Source organism: Myodes glareolus, chromosome 5 (genome assembly GCF_982192425.1).
Source record: "Myodes glareolus chromosome 5, mMyoGla1.1, whole genome shotgun sequence".
Taxonomy (NCBI): Eukaryota; Metazoa; Chordata; class Mammalia; order Rodentia; family Cricetidae; genus Myodes; species Myodes glareolus.
This window is the reverse complement of record NC_142030.1, coordinates 90,838,146-90,862,234: the sequence shown is the minus strand read 5'-3', so window position 1 is coordinate 90,862,234 and position 24,089 is coordinate 90,838,146. Positions and strand designations below refer to the sequence as shown.

The 24,089-nt window shown below is 51.7% G+C and overlaps 1 protein-coding gene across 20 annotated transcripts in view; it reads left to right on the top strand.

Annotated features, from left to right (window-relative positions):
* Plekha6 (pleckstrin homology domain containing A6) overlaps positions 1-24,089 on the top strand; it is a 139,142-nt gene that overhangs the window by 95,268 nt on the left and 19,785 nt on the right. For 11 of the 20 annotated variants that reach the window (XR_015737931.1, XM_087906514.1, XM_085688231.2 and 8 more), the window contains 12 exons: positions 6-86; positions 1,202-1,316; positions 5,116-5,220; positions 5,854-5,926; positions 8,680-8,780; positions 12,099-12,301; positions 14,112-14,594; positions 15,931-16,447; positions 16,821-16,907; positions 17,864-17,917; positions 21,991-22,071; positions 22,925-22,993. Coding sequence is in view for 19 of the 20 variants with exons in the window: in XM_087906514.1 (XP_087762640.1) it covers positions 6-86; positions 1,202-1,316; positions 5,116-5,220; positions 5,854-5,926; positions 8,680-8,780; positions 12,099-12,301; positions 14,112-14,594; positions 15,931-16,447; positions 16,821-16,907; positions 17,864-17,917; positions 21,991-22,071; positions 22,925-22,993 (1,969 nt within the window). In the remaining variant the exon portion in view is untranslated. The remainder of the gene's footprint in view (positions 1-5; positions 87-1,201; positions 1,317-5,115; positions 5,221-5,853; positions 5,927-8,679; positions 8,781-12,098; positions 12,302-14,111; positions 14,595-15,930; positions 16,448-16,820; positions 16,908-17,863; positions 17,918-21,990; positions 22,072-22,924; positions 22,994-24,089) is intronic. The other 9 variants (XM_087906519.1, XM_087906521.1, XM_087906513.1 and 6 more) reach the window with 8 other exon arrangements.

The following is a 24,089-nucleotide window of genomic DNA, read 5'->3' as shown; positions in this document are numbered from 1 at the left end:
TGCAGCCACAATGAAAGACGCAACACATTTCGACACCCAGTGACTGGCCAGGTCCCAGAGGAGAACAAAAAGTTTGACTTGAAAACGTAAGTTCCCCGCTTTTTGCTTTCTGTCCTTTGCCACTGCTGTCCTGCTGCTACTAAGGGTAGGTTCGGCAGGGCATGAAGGAAGAGGTGTTTGGGCTCCTCACCTCAGCTTCAAGAACCAGAAACCTCTGGGCCACATCTTTTGACAACCTCCCACACCGTTCCCAAGTTCTGGTAGAGAGCAAGTTGGTGTTTCCCATAGGTGGAGCTGAAGGAATGGAGAAGCCTGCTTTTAGCTTGGGATAGTCCCTGGAAGCCCCTGAAGGTAGCACAGGGGAATCTGATGTAATTCAGAGGTTTAATGCATACGCTTCACTTGGAATCCTGCCTCACTGAAGGGGGAGGATAATTCAGAGGCCACTGAACTATTGTGCCTTTAGTCAATGAATTTCCCCACCTCTGGGATCAAATACAAAGCTTTATGTATGTTGAACCTTTAAAACAGAAGGCCGCAGGTCTAGTGGTACTTGCCTGTAACCCTAACTTCTTGGGAGCCTGAGGCTAGAGGATATTGATTTCAAGGCCAATCTGGGCTGGGTAGTAAAACTCTGTTTTGAATAGTCTATTATCTTAGAGTCTAGAGTTTTAAGCATACACAGACAGGAGAAAGCCACATAGGGTGGCACCAGCCTATAATACTAGAATTCGGTTCGCAGAGGCAGGAGGATCAAGAGTTCAAGATCATCCTCAGCTACACAGTGAACTTGAGGCCAGTCTGGTCTATGTGAGACCCTGTCTTTAAAAAAACAACAAGTCAGCTAGGCGGTGTTGCATGCCTTTGATCCCAGCTCTTGGGAGGCAGAGATAGGCGATCTCTGTGAATGCAAGGCCAGCCTGGTCTACAGAGTGAATTCTGTGACAGCCAGAGCTACACAGAGAAACCTTGTCTTGAAAAAACGAAACAAACAAACAAAAAAACAACCAAAAAACCCAAGCCGAATCCATAAATGAACAGAGAAAAAAAGGGAGTTTATCCCGGAAGAACCAAAGGAGCCCCTGGGATGACTTCTAGGGCTTCGTGCAGATGTTGGGACAGTGGGAGGCAGGACAGGGCTGGTGCTTCCCATTGCTTCTTGGCTCTGACTAGTTTCCTTCTGTCGTTGACTTGAATTCAGATCGGCCTTGGACATGTCCAACAAAACAGGTGGGAAACGTTCTGCTACCATCAACAGTGACATCTCCAACCACAACATGGTGTCAGAGGTTCCTCCAGAGCGGCCCAACATCCGGGTGAGTCCAGTCCTCTAGGCAAGCTGTCAGGCAGGACAGAGGGTCTTGGGATCTCCAGGAAAGTCCTTCCCTGCCCAGCACATCTATAGGCTCCAGTGGGCAGGCCATGGGCCATGAGCTATAGGGACCCAGTGCAGAGCGCAAGGGAAGCCCAAACAAGTACCTCACAGAAGATGGGGTTCCCACATGGGTTCTCTACCTCAACCCCACTAGTGTTTGAGACTTTGTGGATGGGGTTTCCTGCAGTGTAGGCTGTCAAGCAGCTCCGAGCTCTGCCTGTTAGATGCCCACAGGACCTCCTCTCCTCTTGTCATGGCCAAACATGTCTGCAGCTGTTGTCAGTGTCCTCTGGGCACAAAATCTCCCTCTCCTAAGGACCACTGATCTCAGGGGACAGCTGAAGAACCTCCTGTGAAAGATGACCTCGTCTGGGGGGTCAGCATGGGAGGAGGAAGGAAGGGAACCCTGGGAAGAAGTCATCCATTGAGAAGGGGGTGGAATGTGACACTTGGGCTCAGTGACTGTGGAGCTCAGAGACACTGACAAGCAGTTTGAGAGGCGTGATGAGCACAGAAGGCTGAGAGGGGAGGGGAGAGGAGATGTAGAAATGCAAGGAAACCACGAACAGAGCAACCCCGAGGGAAACCGAGAAGAGAGCAGCCCCAGACTGCAGGGTGCTCATGCAGAGCACACCTCTACACCAAGTATGTGTGTCTCTGTGTGCACGAACTAGCAAGTGTGCCCTGGAAACACAATTGCGCAAGTCGCGGAATTTGAAAAGTACATTAACTTACATAAAATGTACAAAGATGAAGAGCAAGGCTGCATATTCATAGACATTGCGACAGCACAAGTGTATAGCCATGAGCAGAAGACCGATTTTGGGTCAGTGGCTGCCTTTAGGGAAGAGAAGGTAATAAGACTGAGAAAGCCTCAAAGGGAGGCCTAGCTCTACTTGCCTTTTCTTATGGGGGGAGGGATGACCAACAGAAAGGAAGGGTTAGAGTGATATCCCCTGCTTTTCTGAAACACTTGAAACAGTTCAGACAAGGGTTCGTAATTTTCATGTGTGAGAAGAAGTGCAGTATGGGGTACACGCAACAGTGGGTGTGTGAGGGGATGTGTATGGGGTATGCACAACAGTGGGTGTGTGAGGGGATGTGTATGGGGTACATGCATCAGTGAGTGTGTGAGGGGATGTGTGTATGGGGTACACACAACAGTGGGTGTGTGAGGGGATGTGTATGGGGTACATGCATCAGTGAGTGTGTGAGGGGATGTGTGTATGGGGTACACACAACAGTGGGTGTGTGAGGGAGTGTGTATTGGGTACATGCATCAGTGGGTGTGTGAGGGATGTGTGTATGGGGTACACGCAAAAGTGGGTGTATGAGGGAGTGTATATGGGATACATGCATCAGTGGGTGTGTGAGGGATGTGTGTATGGGATACACGCAAAAGTGGGTGTGTGTGGGAGTGTGTATGGGTACACACAACAGTGGTGTATAAGGGGATACAGTATGGGGTACATGCATCAGTGGGTGTGTGAAGGAAGGCAGTATGGGGGTACATGCAACAGTGGGTGGATGCATATGTCTACAGACCCTAGAGATGTCACATGTCATCTTCATGTGCTTTTTCAAACTTTATTTTTTAAACCAGAGTTTCTCACTGAACCTGGAAATCATTGAAGCCCCAGGGACCTTCCTGTCCCTTCCTCTTTACTGCTGAGATTACAGGCTCCCACAGAATCCACCTTTTAAATATATATCTATTTATAAATATGTTATATAATATATATTAAGCTACTATACATAAATATATATTCTGTTAATGATATGTGTCTTTGTCTGTGTGATATGTACTCATGTGTGAGGGTACCTGAGACAGTTTTATAATGTGGGAGGAGGCTGTGCTTGACTGCACAGGCTAAGTCTGAAGTTGGTGGAAGAGGGCTCACAAGAAGATGGGGAAGAGACAGAGACAGGGCCTGTGTACTAACACCGCAGAAAGCGGGTTATAGATCCAGCCACACATTGCAGACCTGGACTTCTGTGCTGTGAGGAGAAATTTTAGTTCTCCTACATGATGATCACTACTGAGAAAATTTTAGTATGGTGAGCATGCGAGCATATGTGTGTGCACACACGTGTGCATGTGTGCGGTATGTGTATGGTGGAAACCGGGGTCTTCTATATGCTAGGTAAGAGCAAGAGCTTTTCTCCTGAGACCATGGGTCAGAAGCATCGTCCTTGGCTAGGCGAGTGATGCTTCTTTCAAAGGCAAAGGCAGTGATGAAGGCAGCATTTTCTAGGTAAAGGGGTGTGAAATTGAGAAAATACACATCCTATAACTGCAGTTTCCTCTGTGCATTGGGTGTGCAGAGCCTGGTTGTAAGAATAGGTGAGAGAAAGGTTAGAGGGTGGGGAGACTCTGGAAAGTGTTGTGAGGGGGAAAATGGGGTTGCCATTAGGGTCTCATCCCAACTGGGGTTGGGGACTGGAGGTTTGTGGTGACCTCCTGTGTATGCAGCGTGACCCCCCCCCCACCTCCTTCAACAATGTTGCTTTAATTCCTTAAAGTTCAGAGAAGACATGAGTGATTTGCTTAATTTGGAATATGAGTTTCAGGAAGGATGAAGCAGAAAGCCAGCAGGTGGGATTTTTGAGTCTGGCTTGGAAGGAAAATAAACCAGGAAGTCGTGTGCGGATCCAGCAGAGAAGGAAGGGCAGAGGAGCTGAGCCTCCGGGTAGAAAAGCTGGTAGATCTAAGGACTGGGGAGAAGAAAGATCCAAAGATGAAGTGTTGTGATGGGAAAATGTTCCTGTAGGATTGAAGGTGCTGGTGGTGAGGTGAGTTGGGTGCTGGCAGGAGCCGGAAGGCAGTCCCAAGAGTAGTGGATTTTCCATGCACGGGCTGGAGTTGAGACCGTGGTCATATACAAGGTCATTGGATGGGCCGTCCTCAAGAGTAGTGAGAGTCCCATGGTGACTACAAGTCTTCTGGTGAAGAGGATGACTGCCCCCAAAATACTTAGACTAAAACAAAACAACAACAAACAAACCAGACACGGCAGGCTGATCCTGGAGCAGCCGATGAGGAGAAGGAAGGGTTAAGCTGAGATCAGCAGAGTGCTCAAGGGAGACTACTGTCATTGCCAGACACAGGAGGAGTGATGTGTCCTGCGGCAGTGACACGTGGGGACACTGTCTACCCTCCCGGCTCCGAGAACTGTCTGGTGTGAGACAGGGACAGGATGCAGACGGGATGATGTGGGGAAGTGGTGTGCATGCCAGAGGCCTGTACAAGAGGCAGTGGTAAGGAGAAGCGGGCCAAAGAAAGAGCAAACTGGGGCCAGCTGGATGCCCGGAGTCAGGGAGGCGCTTGCTGCCAAGCCCGATGACCTGGGTTTGATCCCCAGAGCCCATGTGGTGGAAGGAGAGGCCTAATGACTGCAGATGAGTCTCTAACTTCCAGACTCACCAAGGCGTACACGTGCCCCCCCTACAAAGTAAATAAATGTAAAAGAGAACTTGGAAGAGCAAACTCAGAAATCGTTGTTTTCCTCCCAGAAGAAAAGACAAAAGCTTTGCAACAGCTAGTGTGTTGAAACTCTTGCTTGACATCAGAAGAGCCAAAGAATTAAAGGGCTAGGCCCTTGAGTTAGTAGAGGATCAAAGCCTCACAGCCAGACCCCTAGCGGGAGGGTGCCAGGGGCCCACTGAAGGACCACTCCCTTGCCAACAGAGCTATAAGGGGAGGAGGGGAGTTGGGCTAACTGCTGCCTTTGCCTCTCCAGGCAACTCGAACTTCCCGCAAAGCCATTGCCTTTGGTAAGCGCTCACACTCCATGAAGCGGAACCCCAATGCGCCTGTCACCAAGGCCGGCTGGCTCTTCAAACAGGTGAGGCCACCCTGCCTCGTTGCCTACAGTAACCAGCACTTTTTTCATGGCCTTGAGTCTTCTCTTCTCTCAGCAGCCCAAGTCCTCTTTGGTGTGTTTTCCTGTTGTCTCTGAACGTCTCCCAGTTGTATAAAGATTCTGAGAAATTGAAGACCTCCCCAAAGTTAATTAGTGTCAAATTTGGGGATCCAAAATGAGGTTCCTTAGGGGTAAATGCAATGACTTTGAAATATGCCAGGTCAGCAATCCAATCAGAGCACGGGGCACATTCCCTGTGCATCCGTTACTGAGTGGGAGTGGGGTAACTTCAAGTACCAACTTTCCCTGGATGGACATTGCTGTATTCTTGTCTGCTCTTCTTCTCACTCATTCTGGGGTACCTTTTACCCCCTTTATCCTCCCCAAAGGAGGTCCAGAGCCTCAGAACGACAGAACCAGAAAGTCACAGGCAATAATCTGATGTCAGTTCCCAGCAGCTGGGATCTCAAGGGAGTTTTGCTGCCACGTGCTAGTGGCGGCGGCGCTGCAGATCAAGCCCAGTGTCCTTGTAACTAGCGCAGTGCTGGCTGCATCTGCCTCCTCTTCCGCACCCAGCTCATGGCCTGCCCGCCCGTCTCTGTGTGTGTCCTACAGGCCAGCTCCGGGGTGAAGCAGTGGAACAAGCGCTGGTTTGTCCTGGTCGATCGCTGCCTCTTTTACTACAAAGGTGAGTCCACCCAGTGCTGCCCACGCAGGGGGAGCCACGGACCACTGCGCCCACTGCGCCTCTTCCTGCCTTGCGGTTGGGCTCTGCTTCAGGAGCTCGCTGGCAAGTGGGTCTCTCCAAGGCAGGATCCTAGCAACGGCAGGGTGTGGCAAAGGACGTCACAGATTCAGTCACTGCTCATTCAGTTCCTCGCCATAAATACTGATCCAGGAGGCAACAGTTCTGGCTCCCGACTGATAGATACTACAGCAGGTGACCAGGGCATACGTCGGGGTGGTGAGATTCCTGGGCAAGGGGAGGACAAGAAGGAGGGGGTCACTAGTTACTGCTTGTAAGTGGCCTCCTAGTGGAGGTTGGCGTTGATTTTCCTCCTGGCCCCGCAGAATATGCAATCTGATCTGGCAGATCAGACTCTTATCATATTGTTTACTGTGAAGCCCACAGCACTAAAAGCTGGGCAGCAGGGGAGATGTTCGGGCAACACTGGATAAACAAATAGTCCTGGCCTCTGCCCTCTCTGTCACCCCCACATTCACGTGAGGCTCCCCTGCCCCAACACAAGAGGACAAAGATCTGATGAACTCTGGCGCAGCCTCTTCCAGGAAGTTAAAGTGTAGACAGCAACATGTGTCAGGGAACCCAAGCAAGGGCTAAGGACAATAGCGGTGACGTCATATCAGGCTGCTGCAGTGGGAGGAGGTGGGTGGGAGGGATGAGAAGAGAGGTTGAGATGCTCTCTAAGCAAGGGAGGCTGTGCTCTTCGTTCATTTACCTGCAGGATGAAGAAGCCCTGCTTTCCTCCCGCCTCCCGAGAGCAGTGGGTGAATCATTAACTTCAGTGAACACATGTTGTACCAGCTCCCCCTCTGCCCCGGAGCTGCTCTTGCTGAGTTGTAGCCAAGCAGGGCCTATGGCTACAGGGACAGAGGAAAGTCTAGAACTAAGGGATAAGAAATTTTCCTGCCCTAGAACCGGTCTCTGTGGAGAAGGGCAGAGCGTACCAAAGGATGCTCATGAGCCACAGAGGGATGGTCTCAGGATACCACATATTGATCAATTTTCTGTGGTTGGGTAATTGGTAAAGGAGTGAGGTTTGTTTTGGCCTTTGGATCTGGAGGCTAGGAAGGAGGAGAGCTTGGTGCCAGCATGACTAGCTTGGGGGCGGTGCTAGGGGGACACCTGGGCCTCTTTGGCGCATGCATGTCAGAAAGTAGAAGGTAAAGCGGGAACATGGGAAAACACAGAACAACTTTGCTTTCCAGCACCCTGCTCTGGAGGAGAAGCCCACTCTGAGATGGGCGTCTCAGCTGGGCAGACTTGTAATCCCAGCACTCAGGAAGCAGAGGCAGGTGGATCTCAGTGAGCTCAAGGCCAGCCTGGTTTCTGGGCCAGTTAGGGCTAGGGATACATAAGTGAGACCTGTCTCAAAGCAAAACAAAAAGAAAAACGAAAAAGATGGGCACACCTTGCCCTTGATGATCTCCCCACTGTTGTGTGGGAATCATATTTCAGCAGGTGAGGGCTGGGACCAACTGGCCATAGTCGAACACGGCACCTCCTGACCCATACTCAGCCATCTGGATGGTGACAGCCTCGGTGTCCCCAGAGACAGTTCTGGAGTTCCACTCCAAAACCCTTTCTTTCCTGACTTACCCATTTCCCATGGTGCTATAGGAAGGACTGGACAGAGAAGCTGGAAAACAGACCTGCTGTCTCATGAGTGTGACCGGAGAAGCAGACTCAGGGAGTCTAGGACTTAAAATCATTTCTTCTGTGTAGAAAACAACTAGATGGTTTTCAGGGGCTATGGCCTAAGAAACAAAGAGAAATACTGGGGAAGAGAAGAAGAGTTTGCCATGCCTCATAGAAGTCCCACACCTGTCCCACAGAATATTTCCGCCCTTTCTGCTCTCCTTTTGACAGTGGGGACACTGGCTAGGCAATCCTTCAGGATCCGGGATGAATTGTGGAGTAGCCTGGTCCTGGGTTAGTAGTAGTCCTGCACAGCTAGACTCTTGCAGCACCTGCCTTCCTGTTGACATCAGGGGCCTTAATGACATCCACAGCAAAGTAAGACCACTTACATAGAATACCACTGGGGCCTAGAAGGACCTCAGAAAGAGTTACTCTCAAACCAGGTTTTGTAGTTTACAGCTGCAATGCCATCACTGGGGACTCTAAGGCAGGGGAATCATTAGCACAAGGCCAGTCTGTCTGGGCTACATACTAAATCCAAGGTCATACAGGGCCCCATCTCAAAACAAAAACACCTAAAAGCATTACCCAAAGGAGTCACTACCTCCATCCTGCCCTCTTCTCTGTGTATTGCTGTTGAAATTGTCCTGCTTATTAGGACAGGGAAGATAAGATAGGAGTAAAGGATGCTGGCTTTGGAGTTAGGCTTCCTGCATTTTAAGATTAATTCTACTTTTGATGGTAAAGGAAATTGGACAAATCACTTAGCATCTACATTACAATACATCCCCCCATTACAATGGGGGGGAATAGTAAAGCCTCTTAGTGGGCAGATAGGAGTGTTGGGTCTAATAAGGTATTAAACCAGTCAGACTCAAAATGAATACATGGAATACTCATTGGTGCTTATCCTAGTAAGGTTGAAGAAATTCTTGCCCTTCCTTCTGCATCAACACCATAAGCTCACACGCACAAGTGTGTGTAAGCACACACGTGTATGTGCACACATGCATTCACACTCTCACATGCACACACCTGTGCCTCTGTTTCCCTGACAGATGAGAAGGAGGAGAGCATCCTGGGCAGCATCCCCCTGCTGAGCTTCCGGGTTGCAGCCGTGCAGCCCTCGGACAACATCAGCCGGAAGCACACGTTTAAGGTCAGCTGGAAAAGGAGGGAGTCCTCTCTTCTAGAACTCGGGGCTGGTGCAGGCTAAAGGGCATGTCCTTTAGAAGCCCCTGCGTGGTGTCAGAGAAGGGAGCAGGCAGTGACCCCTAGCTCATCTGGATGCCTGGGAGGGAAAGCGAGGTCATGCTGGGACTCCCTTTTCTTCTCTGGGGGAACATGGCACAGGTGAGCCAACAGAGCTGTGCCTCTGTGATGCCATGCAGTTCACCAGGAAGAAAATTATGTCCTGAGCCTTTTGGACCTTGTACCTAGCAGCCTACCCCCTTCCCCACTACAGAGCAGAGCTATGGTGGGCGGGGTTCATTCTGAAGTCTTTTCTGAATAGGTTTTCTTTCTACTTGGAGCCTAGGGATATGGAGGCACTCCCCCCCACCCGCCCCCCAGTCAAACATACTCAAATTTTAATCTTTAGAGAACATCAGGAGTTGAATTTGTTTTAATCTTGAGTTACAAACCTTGTGGCGATAGCATTACCCCCGGCCCTGTGGTCCTGGGAATGGAACCCCGGGCCTGGTGGATGCTGGGTAAGTGTCCTGTCATGGAGATGCACCCTTGGCCATGCAGACGACAATCTGAGAGGACAAGTGCACAGGAAAATGGGACTCGCCTCCTGTTCAGTGTCCCTTCTCAGAACCCCTGGGGGACCTACTCAGCAGAGCTGTGCCTGCAGCTGGTTCATCCTAGGCCGGTATTTTTCCACGTTTAAAAATTCATGACCCATTAAAAACTATAAAAATCCCATGCCCTTTGTGTTTTGTGATGCAAAGAGCCTTAGGCTCCTTTTCAGAATATGAAATAATAATATCGCTCTGCATGTCTTAATAAAGCTCCCCCTCCCCTTAGTTGAGAATTACTGCCCAGGACCCTTAGAGCCCAATGCCATGGCTTTAAACATGTGGCAGAAACTACAGGTGGCACCAGGTTGGTGTCTGAGCTTCCAAGGCTCTTTCTGCCCTTAGACCATGGTAAAGAGAGGTGGGCAGTGCACATGGGGCCCGCCTAGGGAGCAGGGAGGGGCCTATTTGCCACATAATTAGTTTCCTTCCTCCTAGGGTTTCATGCCAGAGGTGTGAACAGAATGAACAATTAATAAAACTCTAACTCCAGGGAGCTGGGTTCTAGCTGGGAAAATAGGAACAGGCTGTTGAACCAACAAGCAGACCCGCTCCACAGATACATTCGCACCCACACACCGTCCCCAGCCTGTCTCACCCTTCATACCAGACCTGTCAGAGCCTCAAGCTGGAGCTGTGCCAAGTGCAGCATCCGATAAATGTCCCAGAATGAATGATACACACCCGCCTTGTGGAGCCGAGCGCTCACTACTGCGCCTGCCAGTCACTCACACCCTCCTCTTTCCCCCAAGTCCTACACTGTCTCTTTCAGGGCCCCACGTGATAGCTATGTTCAGTGTCCTACAAAGGGTTCTGACTGGTTCTATTCAATGTCCCATCCCCAGGGAAGGGAGGGGAGCTGAGACAGACAGACATGAGGCTTGTCCTGTTGTGGCCACCAAGCACAAGTCTTGGATGGCAAATAATGAGGAGCCAGGAACTGTCCCTGCCTGGCTACGGTTGAATGACTTAGCTTCTTTGACCCCCGCCCCATTCCCCAGCTCCTTTCATATTAGAAGCTGGTGCCCCTCCCTGCACCCGTCAATAGCCCTGTCTTTTCCCAGGCCCTCTGCCTTCTCCTGTCACAAGCACTTGGTCCTGGATCTGTTTGCTCCTTGTTCCTTGTGGCATGTTTTGTCCCCAGTGTGGCCGAGCTCAGGTGCCATCTTTATCTTCTCTGTGACTGGTGCCCCAGCCAGCAACCTGCACACACAGGTTGCTCATGGAATAAACAGGTTCACCTGCTGACTCCCCCCACCCAACACACCACCTGCCCTGCCTGTGTCTCCCACGCCACCATGCTAATCCTGTATTCTTGTCCCAGAGGACCTTCCTGGGCTCTGGCACTGCTATTCCGTTTCAAGGCCCAGCATCCTCCTTCTCCTCTTTACAGCTCCCTTGCTGTCCATTAGCACCGCCCTTCTGCAGCTGCCTCCTGCTGGGGCCTCTGCTGAAGGGCTGTCCAGCCAGAGCCAGGAAGCTTCAGTCCTGGACCAGAGAATTCCAGATTGAGGAAGGGTGAAGGTGGAGACGGAAGTGGGGCACACAGAAGGGGGTCTCCTGAAGTTTGGACCAGAAAATACTGGAAGGGTGTGAGCATGACGTGTTCAGGAAAGCCTTGAGTTTAGCCAGGGAGGGTCTGGCCTTTCCCCTTTGACCCCCATCAACCTATAAGTTAGCATCTAGGGAAGCCACGGCCAGAATGAGACTCCTAATCACATGTGGAAGCCCCTGTTAGGTGACATAAATTTTAATTACCATTCTTTTAGGAGTTGAGGTTGTCACCAGGGGAGTATGCTAAGGTTCCAGAAGGAACCTAGCTAGTCCCATGGCCCTTTTCCCCTTGGGTTTTACTAGACAGAACCTCTCTTCCCTACTGGACATCCTTGCATCATTTAAATGGGAGCGAAATCGCAACTTGTCTACCAGAAGAGCCGGGGTTAACACTGGGGCTCGCCGATTCACTGCCCACCAGTCCAGATTCCCGTAGTGCATACCCTCTGTGCCCCTTCCCTGGTTGGACTGAGCTGGGCACTGCTGAGTGCTGTCCTTTGGAGTGGTAACACTGACGAGAAGGGAACAGCCTGTCCTACCGTCTCGTGCTCCTCACCCTCTGGTGTCTCTTTCTCTGGTGTCGGTTGACTTGTCTCTGCCTCTCCTCCTTCTGGCCGCATGAGGACCCTCTCCTCTGGACAGAAGCTCTCTTCTGGCTTCCAGCCCGCTGTGCCTGCTCACGGCCATCAACTAGGTAGTGTGTTCCATCTGTTTGTGAGTGCGTGCCCTGCATGCCGTGGATGCTCAGGTGTCTCCTCTTGAGCAAGGGGTAGGGCCAGCTTCTCTGTAGTTAAATTGGGCTTGAGATGGACCTGTTTGGGGGACCATCTCCCCCAGCCCTGGGGTAATTCTCATGTCACTAAGGTGGAATTGAAGGGGAGATGGGCTGTGGTAATTGTCCCTCCTGCTTACAACCACTTCAGGCGTGGGAGGTAGGCTCGATTTCCTGGTAACTGGGCTTTGAGATCTTATTCAGAGACCTAGCCCAGGCTGTACCTGAGAGAGCTCCAGGCCACCCTCCTTGCCTGGCTCTTAAGCTCCTCTGGGGAGAAGCTGGGGGCTGTAAGCAGCCTGACTGACGGACTGCCCTTCCTGTGGGTGTTGGTGTCCTTTCCCTGCAGGTGACTGTTTACCGGGTAGAGGAGGCTGGGGCCGGTTCCACGCACTGCCTCTCCCCACAGGCCGAGCACGCTGGAGTCCGCACCTACTTCTTCAGTGCTGAGAGCCCTGAGGAGCAAGAGGCCTGGATCCAGGCCATGGGCGAGGCTGCTCGGGTACAGATCCCTCCAGCCCAGAAGTCCGTGCCTCAGCCTGTGCGGCACAGGTGAGTACCAGGGTACCTGGCATGGAAGGGAGGAAAGGGAGACTCAGCTTTGTACCGTTGCTGGGCCCCCTGTGCGGGCTTGAACTTCTGGAGGGAATGACGACCGCCTCCCTGCGTCTAAGCAACAGGCCTGACTGGCAGGTTGCAGAGCCTGAATTTCGTCTCCCCTGACCAGTTATTCCTCTTCTTTCTGAGCTGGGAGAGTCTGCAAAGAGTTCTACTGAAGCCAGAGACTAGGGTCATTTACTCATTGTTCCGGGCTGTTTGTGTTAAACACTGTGGAGGAACACGGAGTCAGGTTTGAATCATAGGTTAGCTACTTGGCCACAGCGTGACCTAAGGATGAGCGAGTTAACCTCTCAGAACCTGACTTTTCTCGTCTCGAGTTTAGCAGTTGGATTTGTCCTGGATCCCCACAGAGGGCCGCAGATTGTATGTGAGGTCCCGACAGCACTCGCCACACTGTTCTCAGGGCCCACCCCTCCCTTCCCTGTGTGGAGCCTTGAGTTAGGTGAATGGGGATCCAGAAGAACGGGCCATCAGTATAGACCCCAGGTCTGGCTATGTGTCTTAGAAGCCTTTACCCAACAGTGTTTCAGCAAGGAAGCTTGACCTCAGGAAGCTCTAGGGAGAAGTTGTCTCAAGGGTCCATCTTTGTGCGTCGCCAGGGCTTTATCCGTCCACTTCACAGATCTGCCAAGAAGAGGACAGGCAGACTAGTCAGCGTTTGTACTGTTGCGGTGAACACTGGCCAAAGGCAGCTTGGGAAGGAAAGCATTTATCTCCTCTTGTAGTTGGTAGTCCATCCGGGGACTTCCCATCATCTAGAGAAGTCAGGGCAGGAACTCCTGGCCGGAGCCTGGAGGCAGGAACTGAAGCAGACGCCATGTAGAAACCCAGCTTACTGGCTGATTCCCGTGGATTGCTCAGCCGGCTTTCTTATACTGTCCAGGAGCACCTGCTCAGGGGGTGACCTTAGTCATGGTGGGCTGGGCCCTCCTATATCAATCATCGATCAAAAAATTGCCCAACAGACTTGTGTTATGGAGTAATACTCTCAGTTTACATTCCTTTTCCCCAGATAACTCTAGGTCAACAAACAATAAACAAAATAGATAGATAGATAGATAGATAGATAGATAGATAGATAGATAAAAATAACCAGGACCCAGATCCTAGAGCAGGACCTAGGAGCACAGCGAATGAAAACTGCCATGTTCCTGCGCTATGGAGCTCACATCCTGACGGCACTAGACCCGGAAGGGCTGTGCTTTGGAGAGGGACCTTCATGTTTACCTGCTTAGAGACCGTGACTTGTGCCTTTGCTGCCCGCCATGCTGTATCTCAAAGCAGCCCTCTGAGGGCAGGCGGTATTCTGTCCAGTCTGCCAGTGATGAGTCCGCAGAACTCGTGGGAAGACACAGGGTAGGCCTGTAACAAGTCTTTTGCTAAGCAGAGTAACTGCCCTGAAACTGGGGTACAGTGTCAGCCAGGTCTGGAGGACTGGATTGGAGACAGATAATGGAGAAGACTGAAAAGAGAGGCCTCCACAGCCAAGGGCTGGGCTCTGTATCGGCAGCAGAAGGGAGAGTGGTTTGGGCAATGGGCCTGGAGGGCCGAGCAAGTGTAGTGTTCACTGGAGGGTTATGTTATGCCTGGGATTTTGGAAGAAGAATTGGGTTCACTCTACCTTGGTTCCATCACCGCCTTTCTGCCTCTTCCTTTCCACTCCCCACAACCCACTCACCCCCGCCCTACCCCACACTGCTGGGCCAGTGCAACTGACGGCCTCTACCTTGGCATCCTGCAGCCACGAGAAGCCAGATTCAGAGAACATCCCACCCAGCAAAGTTCATCAGCAGCCACCTCTCAACAGTCTCCCCAAGCCAGAGCCTGAGGCCAAGACTCGAGGGGAGGGGGACGGCAGAGGCTGCGAGAAGGCCGAGCGGAGGCCCGAGAGGCCTGAAGTCAAGAAAGAGCCTCTAGTGAAAGCCAATGGCCTCCCATCTGGACCTGAACCAGCCTCGGAGCCTGGCAGTCCTTACCCTGATGGCCCAAGGGTCCCTGGAGGTGGAGAGCTGCCCTCCCAGCCCAATGGCTGGCAGTATAACTCCCCAAGCCGACCAGGGAGCACGGCTTTCCCCCCTCATGATGCGGACACTGGGGGAAACCGGCGGAGCTATCCACCACGCACTGACCCCGACAAAATTGCCCAACGCAAAAGCTCCATGAATCAGCTTCAGCAGTGGGTGAACCTGCGCCGTGGGGTGCCCCCACCCGAAGACCTTCGGAGGTGAGGTGGCCTGTGGGGGGGTTGTTATAGCTAGGGCATGGGAAGGGGGCATAACCTATGAGACAGCCCTTTATTGGGAACCTTCTGGAAGCTGACTCTGCTGGGAAGCCAACACAGACCCTGAGGCTCAGCTTGTCCAAATCCTTGCCTCTGATCTCTGTCTGCTGCCTTCAAAGGGAAGGACAGAGGTGGGCATGGTGGTCCGTTCGTGTAATCTCAGCTCTTGAGAGGCAGAGGTGAGAGGATCAGAAGTTCTGAGGTTACCCTCCACTGCATAGTAAGTTGGAGGATAGTCTAGACATGAGACCCTAGCTGAGAGAGAGAAGAGAGGAGGAGAGGGGAGGAAAGGGAGGGGAGGGAAGGGAGGGGAGGAGAGGGGAGGGGAGGGGAGGGATATACAACACCATGCCTGGGATTGGAGGACGTGCAGGAGTCAGGCAGGTGTAGAGGCGGGCCTTGAAGCTGTTCCTCAGACACCAGCCCATGCTGCAGATCCTGTAACATCTGAATCCAGTGCTTCTATTCACTGGGATCCGAACTGTGTGCCGTTTTAAACAACTTTGTTGTTTCAAAGCCACAGTTTATAGCAAGTTTCTGTATGTGTGTGGGGGGTGGGATATTGTTGTCTTAAAGAAACAAGGCTCCTCATTTGTCCTGTTTTGTTCCTTGATGATCAGTTTGCTCCATGTATAAATACAGGGATCTATCTGAGGATTGGCTTTCAAATATTTGATGGTACCCTGAGCCTGATAGTGTTTGTCAGTGAGCTCGGGATGTAGGGAGCTCCGTGGCTTGTGGGTACAGTCTCAGGGGGGATCTTGAGCCCTGAAGAAGCCACCTTTCTAGACAGTTAACGTCTCACTGTTGGTGACTGGCTACTTGGGCATTGGCTAGAAGTCTGGGCGCCTACTGGCTCTGATAGCGTCTAACTAGAAAGCCACACTGCCATCCTCCAGGACCATGGTACATTTGTGTATTTTCCTCTACTACCTATCTTGGAAAGGACCTGGTGAATTGGTTGATGGAGGTGGCAGATAAGGCCTAGGGCTGTCTTCCAGGACATTTTGTTTTAAAGCCACACAGGTTGAACTTTGAATAGTGCAATCTTCTGCTCTAGGAAGCTGGTTGAGGGTGGGACTTTTTCTCGCCTCTAGGATAAGCCTAGAACCTGCCTTGGGCAGTGGCCTCCCTTGTGTGCTCACTGGATGCCCTGGGGCTCCATCACCTTTTTTCAAGCACCCACTGTTAGCTGGAGGGCTGGGAGGTGGACTGGGTGCACAGTGGGTAGAGACAGGTTCATGTTGTCTGCTTTTCTTATAATCCCCCCCCCCTCCAGTCCTTCAAGGTTCTACCCTGTGTCCCGCCGGGTCCCTGAGTATTACAGCCCCTACTCCTCCCAGTACCCTGAGGATTATCAGTACTACCCACCTGGAGTGCGACCTGACAGCATCTGCTCCATGCCAGCCTACGACAGGATCAGCCCTCCCTGGGCCCTGGAGGACAAGCGCCACTCCTTCCGCAATGGGAGCGGACCCACTTACCAGCTTCGTGAATGGAAGGAGCCCGCCAGCTACGGGCGTCAGGATGGCACTGTTTGGATTCCCAGCCCCTCCCGGCAGCCAGTCTATTATGATGAGCTGGATGCTGCCTCTGGCTCCCTGCGACGCCTGTCCTTGCAACCCCGTTCCCACTCTGTGCCCCGCTCACCCAGCCAGGGCTCGTACAGTCGCGCCCGAATCTACTCCCCTGTGCGCTCACCTAGCGCCCGTTTTGATCGGCTGCCGCCTCGCAGCGAGGACATCTATGCAGACCCCGCTGCCTATGTCATGAGGCGTTCCATCAGCTCCCCAAAGGTGAGTCACCAGCCTGCCATCTGCTGAGAAGGGGTGCAAATGCTGGGATATCTGGGATCTGCCCCAGGGAGCCTGCCCTGTGGTACCATCCCTAAGAGAGCTGCCTTGGGGGTGGTTCTGGCTTCTGAAAAGGAACCCTGCCCTTTCCCAGGTTGTGTTAACTATAGTGCCGTGTCTAAGAGAATAGAAAAGATCTGTCCTCTGGTCTTGAGGTCTCAGATAGGTTGTTGTGAATGGGGTTGCTGTACATTTCAGTTTGAACTCTGCTCTGGGACAGAATACAGGAGGCGCCCTTATAACCTTGAACTTGACTTGGTGGGAAGTCCACAGCCCAGCCATATCCTCTCACCTCTGCCACCCCTTTCTCTTCCAGTATGATTACCTGGGAGACAGGCGGCCAGTCCCTGCAGGACTGTTCCCCTACAACTACCCACCATCCCCCACGGTCCACGATAAGATGGTACGTCCTCTCCTCCCTTCCCCTCCACCTCAGAACCTCCTTGCCTGCATCCACCCAAGGTGGAGCTGAACTGGGGCAGGAGCCAGAGATGCTCTGGGTCCAGTGCCTGCCTGGCCCGTGTATTTGTAGAAGTCTCTGGATGCCTCCTCCTTCCCCGCCAAGCCTCAAACCCTCAGGACAGGGTTTGGGGCCAGCTGCCCCTTCTTCTCTGTGGCACAGAGCAGAGAGCATAGGCTCTCCTGCTCCTCCGTCCCTCAGCGCAGCTTCTTCTCACCAGCACGCAAGAGGAGGGGCCAGGGCTAGCTAGGAGTGTGAGCTGGATGCAGAGGCAGGCTAGGACTCCCAGGCTAGAGCATGTGGACTTTCCCCCTTGGTGTATTGCCTCAGGCTTGCCTTGGTTCGGAATGCTACCTATGGGGAAGGGGCAGGGTTCTGACTGAGGAAGAAAGGGTGGACCTCATTGTGTTTGCTCCCTTTTCTGCTGTTTCTATGAAATGCGTGCCTCTGGAGGGTCAGATCCAGACACTCCACATCAGTGGGTTGGGGACGAAAGAGTCTATGTCCCATACCCAGCAAGGGAGGCCAGGGTGCAGGAGGCTGGTGGATGTGAGGACAGCCACTCCCTACGCTGATGCTCACTAGAACCTTGATCCATAGCAATGTACCTTTCCAGAAATACCCTGTTTTCCCAGCAAAACTGGAAACACTTCTGATCAGATTTGCAGGGTAAACAGAGGTAACAGCGGGGAGAGAGTGTGTCCCTCATCCCTTCTCCACCTGCCTGGTCTCGTCCCCTTCTACCCTAGAACCACTTAAAGGACAAGACAGAGACTTTTCCCTGTCCATGCCCAGCTAACTCTTAACTACTTTGCTTTTTTTTTTTTTTATCGTTTTCTTTTGTGTGTTCCTGTTTGTTTGTGTTGCTGGTTGGCCCTTGGGCCTCGGGCTCCGGGTAGGATGAACTGTTAGATCTTCAGTTGCAAAGAAACCTAGAGTATTTGGACCAGCAGGTAGGCAGAGCTGGTGCCCTCACCATCCCATGCCCTTCTGTCCTGTCTCCCTCCCCCATCCCTAACATCCTCCGGCCATCAGACAACCTTTGTTGGTGTCACCAGGACCCAATAAAGTGGCTTGTGTTTTGGTTTGCTCCCTCATCTCCTTTCCCTCGGAATCCCTTATGGGCAGCTGGGGTTGTCCTCAGAAAAGAAACATATAAATGGGAAGACAAATAATTAATTACCACTATCAACACTCTCCAGTGCTCAGCCCATGTGGAACTGGCCTCATGGGCAGGTGGGAGTTGGCATTTTTGCTCAAGAGAGTAGAGACAAGATTTGTGCCTAAGATGCCAGGGGTTTAGTTAAGCCTGAATGTGGGAAATTCATATCCAGTTCTACTGGTCATTGGTAAGCTCTGTAGTTATAAACTGCGGTCCTATAGATTTGCCCTAGTATGGTTTAGAAAATGCTATCAATTCCATATATTGGTTAGTCGCTCAACAAAGCTCTTCTGCATATACAGCTCATGGTCCCGAGAATTCAGTGTGGTTGACAGAGGCAGTAATGTCAGCTCAGGTTGGATGATAAGCAAGCTGACCAGGCCATGAATATTCCAGGGAGATAGGAGCTGCTGGCTGCCTGGTCCCTACTCCAGGCTTTTCCTGCCCTTTAACTCCAAAGAGGGCTATCTAAAAACACTTGGTCTATACAGGCGTCAGGCAAACCCATACACTTATTCTTAGCTATGTGTTATAACTTACAGGGAGTCTGGAAGTCCTTATCATTTTCCTGTGAAGCCAGCCTGGGGTGGTAGAGATGATCATAGTGATAGTATTAAGAATAGCTAAGGTATGGTGGTTCATGCTTTTAATCCCAACACTTGGAAGGCAGAGGTAGATGGATGTCTGTAAGTTTGAAGCCAGCTTGACCTACATAATTAGTTCCAGGCTACGTAAAGTTACACGGTGAGACCCTGTCTCAATAGTAGTAGTAATAACAATCAAAAATAATAATGATAAGAGCAGCCACAATAATTTGGTGCTTCCTCCATGCCTTATAATAGATCGCAATTCTTTTAATTTTTGTAATAATTCTACAAGATGGGAACTGTGACTATGCTGTTTTACAGACAAGGAAATAAACTACAGAAGTTTAAAAAGATTCCAAGGACACAGTCAGCAAGCAGTAGAGTTTAGGTTTTACCCCAGTTTGTAGTTGGGAGACAAGGCCAGAATCACATCTCAACAGGACAAGTTCAGACTCATAAATCCGTAGGCAGAAACGTGACCTTGGTATGGCTAATTTCATGGCTACGACTCTACGTTCTTCCAGTAATTGTCATGTGACCTGTCATCTCCTATGGCCTCCCAGGTAATGGTGAAATCATCTTTGTAAAAGGCCTTAGGCACTGGGAAGCTCTGATTGCCAGAGTTTAGTCAGCAGGACCAGCGCTTGGCCCTCAAGGGCCTTGCATTCTTGTTCCAAAAGCTATGCATTATAGTCATGCAATAAGCCTGCTGGGCCATGTGGGATGAACCCCAGGACGCCCTCTCCCAAGCATGGCTGGAAGTGCTGGGTCCTCCCAAAGGGAAGCAAGACCTGTGATGCCCTGAAGGGAGGCAGGCTCAGAGCAACCACCACCAGCCTCCCAAGCAGGCTGTCCTTCTTGTAGCTTTGTGGCTTGCTCTGCCCTGCGCAATGACTGCCTGTCCCAGCATTTAACACAGAGTGACTTTTGCCCTCCCAGAGGGGTTGACTGCTAGGGTCTTCAGCGTCACCTCTATATTACCCTCCTGCCTGTAAGAGGACGTTCTTATAGGCAACCCTGTGTGATGAGGGGCCGGGCACAGCCAGGGGGTGCCATGCTGGGCAGCCCCGGGGATGTGTCAGTCTCCCTGGTTCTTTGTTTTCAGACACAGTGGAGTCTGCTTTTCTTCAAAGTAGGGAGAATCAGATTGGGAAGAATGGGGGCGCTCTCTGTGGCGCATTGTTCCAGCAAACCTCTGATGGGAAAGAAGCGAGGTCAGCGGGTGCCCAGGGAAACCCTGGTCCCCCTTTGTCCACTATACACTCACAAACGCGTGCACACAGACACGCACACACTTGGTCGCTTTAAATAGATAGTAGCAAAAGCCACTAGAGGTCAGGCAATGGTGACACACCTTTAATCCCAGGATTTGGGAGACAGAGCCAGATGGATCTCTGTGAGTTCAAAGCCTCCTTGGGCTACACAAGATCAAGGCAGAAATAAATCCAGGTGGTGGTGCCCTACACCTTTAATCCCAGTACTAGGGAGTCATACACCCTTAATCCCAGCACTGGAGGGAACATAAAATGCCAGGAGAGAGAGGCTGATCTGCTTAGTTTGTGGTTATCCAGCCTTGGTAAAGGGAAGACTTCTCTAGTGACTTGACTGCTTTGGTTTTTGGTTGAACCCCAATTTCTGTCTCTGGGTTTTTATTATCATGCTACATTTGGCACCCAACATAGCGCTCGAATCCACAACCCTGAGATTAAGAGTCTCACGCTCTGTGACTCTTAATCCTGGGATTAAAGGTGTATGTCACCATTGCCCGACCTCTAGTGACTTTAGCTTTGCCTCTGGTCTTCAGGCAAGATTTATTTATAAAAATACAAGTAATATAGCACTCCAAATAGGGACTGGATTGACTTCAGATCTTTACACAAAATGAGGCTGCCCTGTTGGTTTTGTAGCTCTTATGCCCCCGCCCCTTATACTATGGGCACTCTTGAAGCCTTTACATCACACAGGAAACCCTAACTAGGCTTACAGGAGTAGAAAAATTGAGTGTTAGAAAGTCTTCTAAAATACTGTAGACCTGGGGCTGGAGAGTTGGCTCCAGTTCAGACCACTGGCTGCTCTTCCAGAGGACCCAGGTTTGGTTACCAGCACCCACGTGACAGCTCACAACCACCTGCCAATCCTCTAGGGCATCCAGTGCCCTCTTCTGGCTTCTGTGATGGGCACATGCTACACAGACATCCATGCCAGCAAGCTGTACGCGTAAAGTAAATCTTTTTTTAATTAAAATGCTGTAGACCCTGCCGATGGGGGCATTGGTTGCCTTTCTCTCTGTCCACAGCATGGCAGAAAGAAAGCTGTGTTTGGGGTGTTGTCTCAAGAGGTCAGAGAAAGAAAAGACAGCAGGCCTGACCAAGACTGGGGACCCCACAAGACCATCCCTGATGTGTCTCTGTCCTTGGCTTACTTACTTTATGTCTCCAAAGCTTTCCCTGTACACCGCCCTTCTGTCTTCTCCCGCCATCTGCTGTGTAACACGTAGTTAAAGGGACACAGCCAAGGACATTCCCTGACAGTTTCATTTTTGATTCTCTCCCAGTGGAACCAATGGACAAATAAGGGCATATCTGATTGGTGTGATTGGCCCTCCCTCTCTATCCACCCCTCCCTCTCTCTCCAGCCCTCCCCCCCCTTTCGGTTTCCCCTTCCACTTTCCCAGTGATTCTTGAAATTAATAGATGACGCGGTAGAGAGCAGTGTTCCGACACCTGGTGTCCCTTTAACATGGCTCACTTGTCTCGACCTCCTTGTCCGCTTCCCAGCGCCATCTGAGATCCTTCCTCATGGATGCTGCCTGCCCAGCTCTGGAAACTGTGTAGCAATCTGGAGGTGGGAGGGGGGTTGTTGCTGCATAGAGAGTAGGGCCCAGGTTTGCACTTTCAGCTCGGCTTAATGTCAATTTGAGGAGACTGTGTGGTCTTCATCGGAAGCAGTGTGAGAAATGGGAAGGAGGGGACAGCTCGGCCAGTGTGGTCAGGCACCCTTAGGGCAGAGTCCTCGGGCCTTGCCAGGCATCTTCCACGCTGTCAGCGAGGACCTAGGGCCTCCCAGCACCCTACTGTGGCATTTACCTGAGGACAGCATCCATCAGTTATTGGTCCTGAAACAGATCACAGGGTGCAAAAATGACGAGGCCACGCACCCGGTGCTGGAGGCCCCAAGAACAGCTGCCCCTCCCCGTTTACTGCACAGAAGCGCAGGGGGTGTGGGGAGACAGCCTCCCCAGGGCTGAGTGGACCCTCTGTTCCTTCCTCTGCTGCAGATGAATGAGAGTGAGACTCTCATCAGTATGGTGAACCGCATGGTGGAGAGCTCCTCCCCCAGGGCCCAGCTCTTCATGCAAGTAAGGCCTCTGCCTGCTGCCAGCATGGTCCTTGTCAGTGCCATCTCAGCTGCTTGCGCATGGTCGGGTCGCCCCATGTGGGATGAGGGCTGCACCACTCAACCCATTCATCTCCCCAGATATTCCCCTGTGTTCTCCCCAGCTCCACCATGCCACCTTCATTCTTCATGTTCATGGATAAACCCAAGGTGCATTTCCTGAACCGTTAAAACGGCCAGCAGCAGCATCTCATGCCTGCTGAGGATTGCAAACCTGCTTTTGGATGCCCAGGATGCCCAGTTCATATTTGCTGTTGTTCTTGACAATTATTCCCGGGGCTGGGGCATGAGAGAAGGGTGTCGTGGGTTTGTGAAACATGTCACGATGACTGCTGTGACAAGGCCGCATTGGCTGGCTTTTGGCATCTTGCCAGTCCTGGCTTAGACTGAGCTCTGTGAATGGTGTGTTCAGTTTACGGGGACAGCGGCTCTCCAGGTTTCTGGTGCCTGTTCCTGCCGTGTTCTCCTGTGCTGTCCCTACAATCGGCCTGCGAGCCGCTGGTATTCTCATGATGGTTACCATCGAGAACGTCACTTTCCGGCAGGCCTCCAACAGGGGACAGGAGACACGGGTTATGTGGCCAACAAAGTTCTAACCTCTCCAGAATCAGGCACAATCAGGATAAAATCAAGACGGCACCATCACAGACTTCGCAGCCAAAGGACATAGAGTTGGCTTGAGTCCCTGGCACGGGGGCGTAGCGCACGATGGGCAGTGGTCTCTGGCAGAAAGGAAGCAGGATTGTGATGTCAGCTTTCCCACTCACCCAGCCTCCCCTCCCCCTGCCGTAGTAACCGACCTCATGTTCCTGCAGGTCCCTGCATACCCAGAGGTGTTCCGGGATGGCCTCCACACCTTCAAGTTAAACGAGCAAGACACGGATGTAAGGGCAGCTCTCCCTGCTCCCTCTGGCCACGGGGCTCGTGTTGTCCTCTGCGTCCTTGCTCTCCCTAGGGGGCTTTTTCTCCATCCCCCCTCGCTCTCCTGGTGGCTTTTTACATTTGACTCAGGCCCTCTCATCAGGACCACAGACACAGCATCCCACCTGCTCTCTCCTCCCTCCTCTTCTCTTCTCGAACTTGGCACCACCTCCCCTCCCACTTTGGCTCTGTGGGTCTATACCAAGCTGTGGGCTCCTCCACATCAGTGGAATCTGCTTAGGGCAAAGACTTAGGCTTCGTTTGACTGTAAATCGGTCAGTTCACTCTGTGCCCAGCCTTTGGTAGACACTGCAAGATAACAGCGAGAATACTCCTGCTTCTGCCCGCCAGGAGCTTTATGCAGTGGGAGACCCCAGGTAGCCTCAGGTGTCAACATCAGATTCATTTACTAAACAGGACCAAGAGTGGGTCAAGTATAAAACTGGTAGCCAATGAGAAAGGCCTTGAGAAAAAAAGCCCCAAGGGGCAAGATTTGGCTCAGTAGGAAGAGGACCAAGCATAAGACGTGAGTTAAGAGAGAAGTTCATGGGAAGACTCCTCAGAACTGAGAGTGGGCTCTGCCTGCTGCCTCACGGCTAATCCTCCTTCATAGCAGATCCAGGCCAAGGCCTAGGAAGGGCATTCAGGCAAGGACCAACTAAGAGGAGCTCCCATCAGCCATCCCAAAACCTTAGAGCAATGGTTCTCCAACCTTCCTAGTGTTGTGACCCTTTAATACAGTTCCTCATGTGTGGTGAGCCCAACCATAAAGTTATTTTGTTGCTACTTCATAACTGTAATTTTGCTACTGCTATGAATCGTAATGTAGATATCTGATATGCAATCCCTATGGGGGTCGTGACCCGCACGTTGAGAACCGCTACCTTAGAGGAAGAGAACTCAGAATCTCAGGATAAGAGAGACTGGGCCCCATGGGGCTGAGGAGCCAGTTTATGCTACATTGCTTCTTTTAATAAAGACTACTTGTTCCCATACCGTCTGTCTCCTACCCAAGCCAAGGAGGTGAGGCCATATTGTCTTCTCAGCCTTCTGGGCACT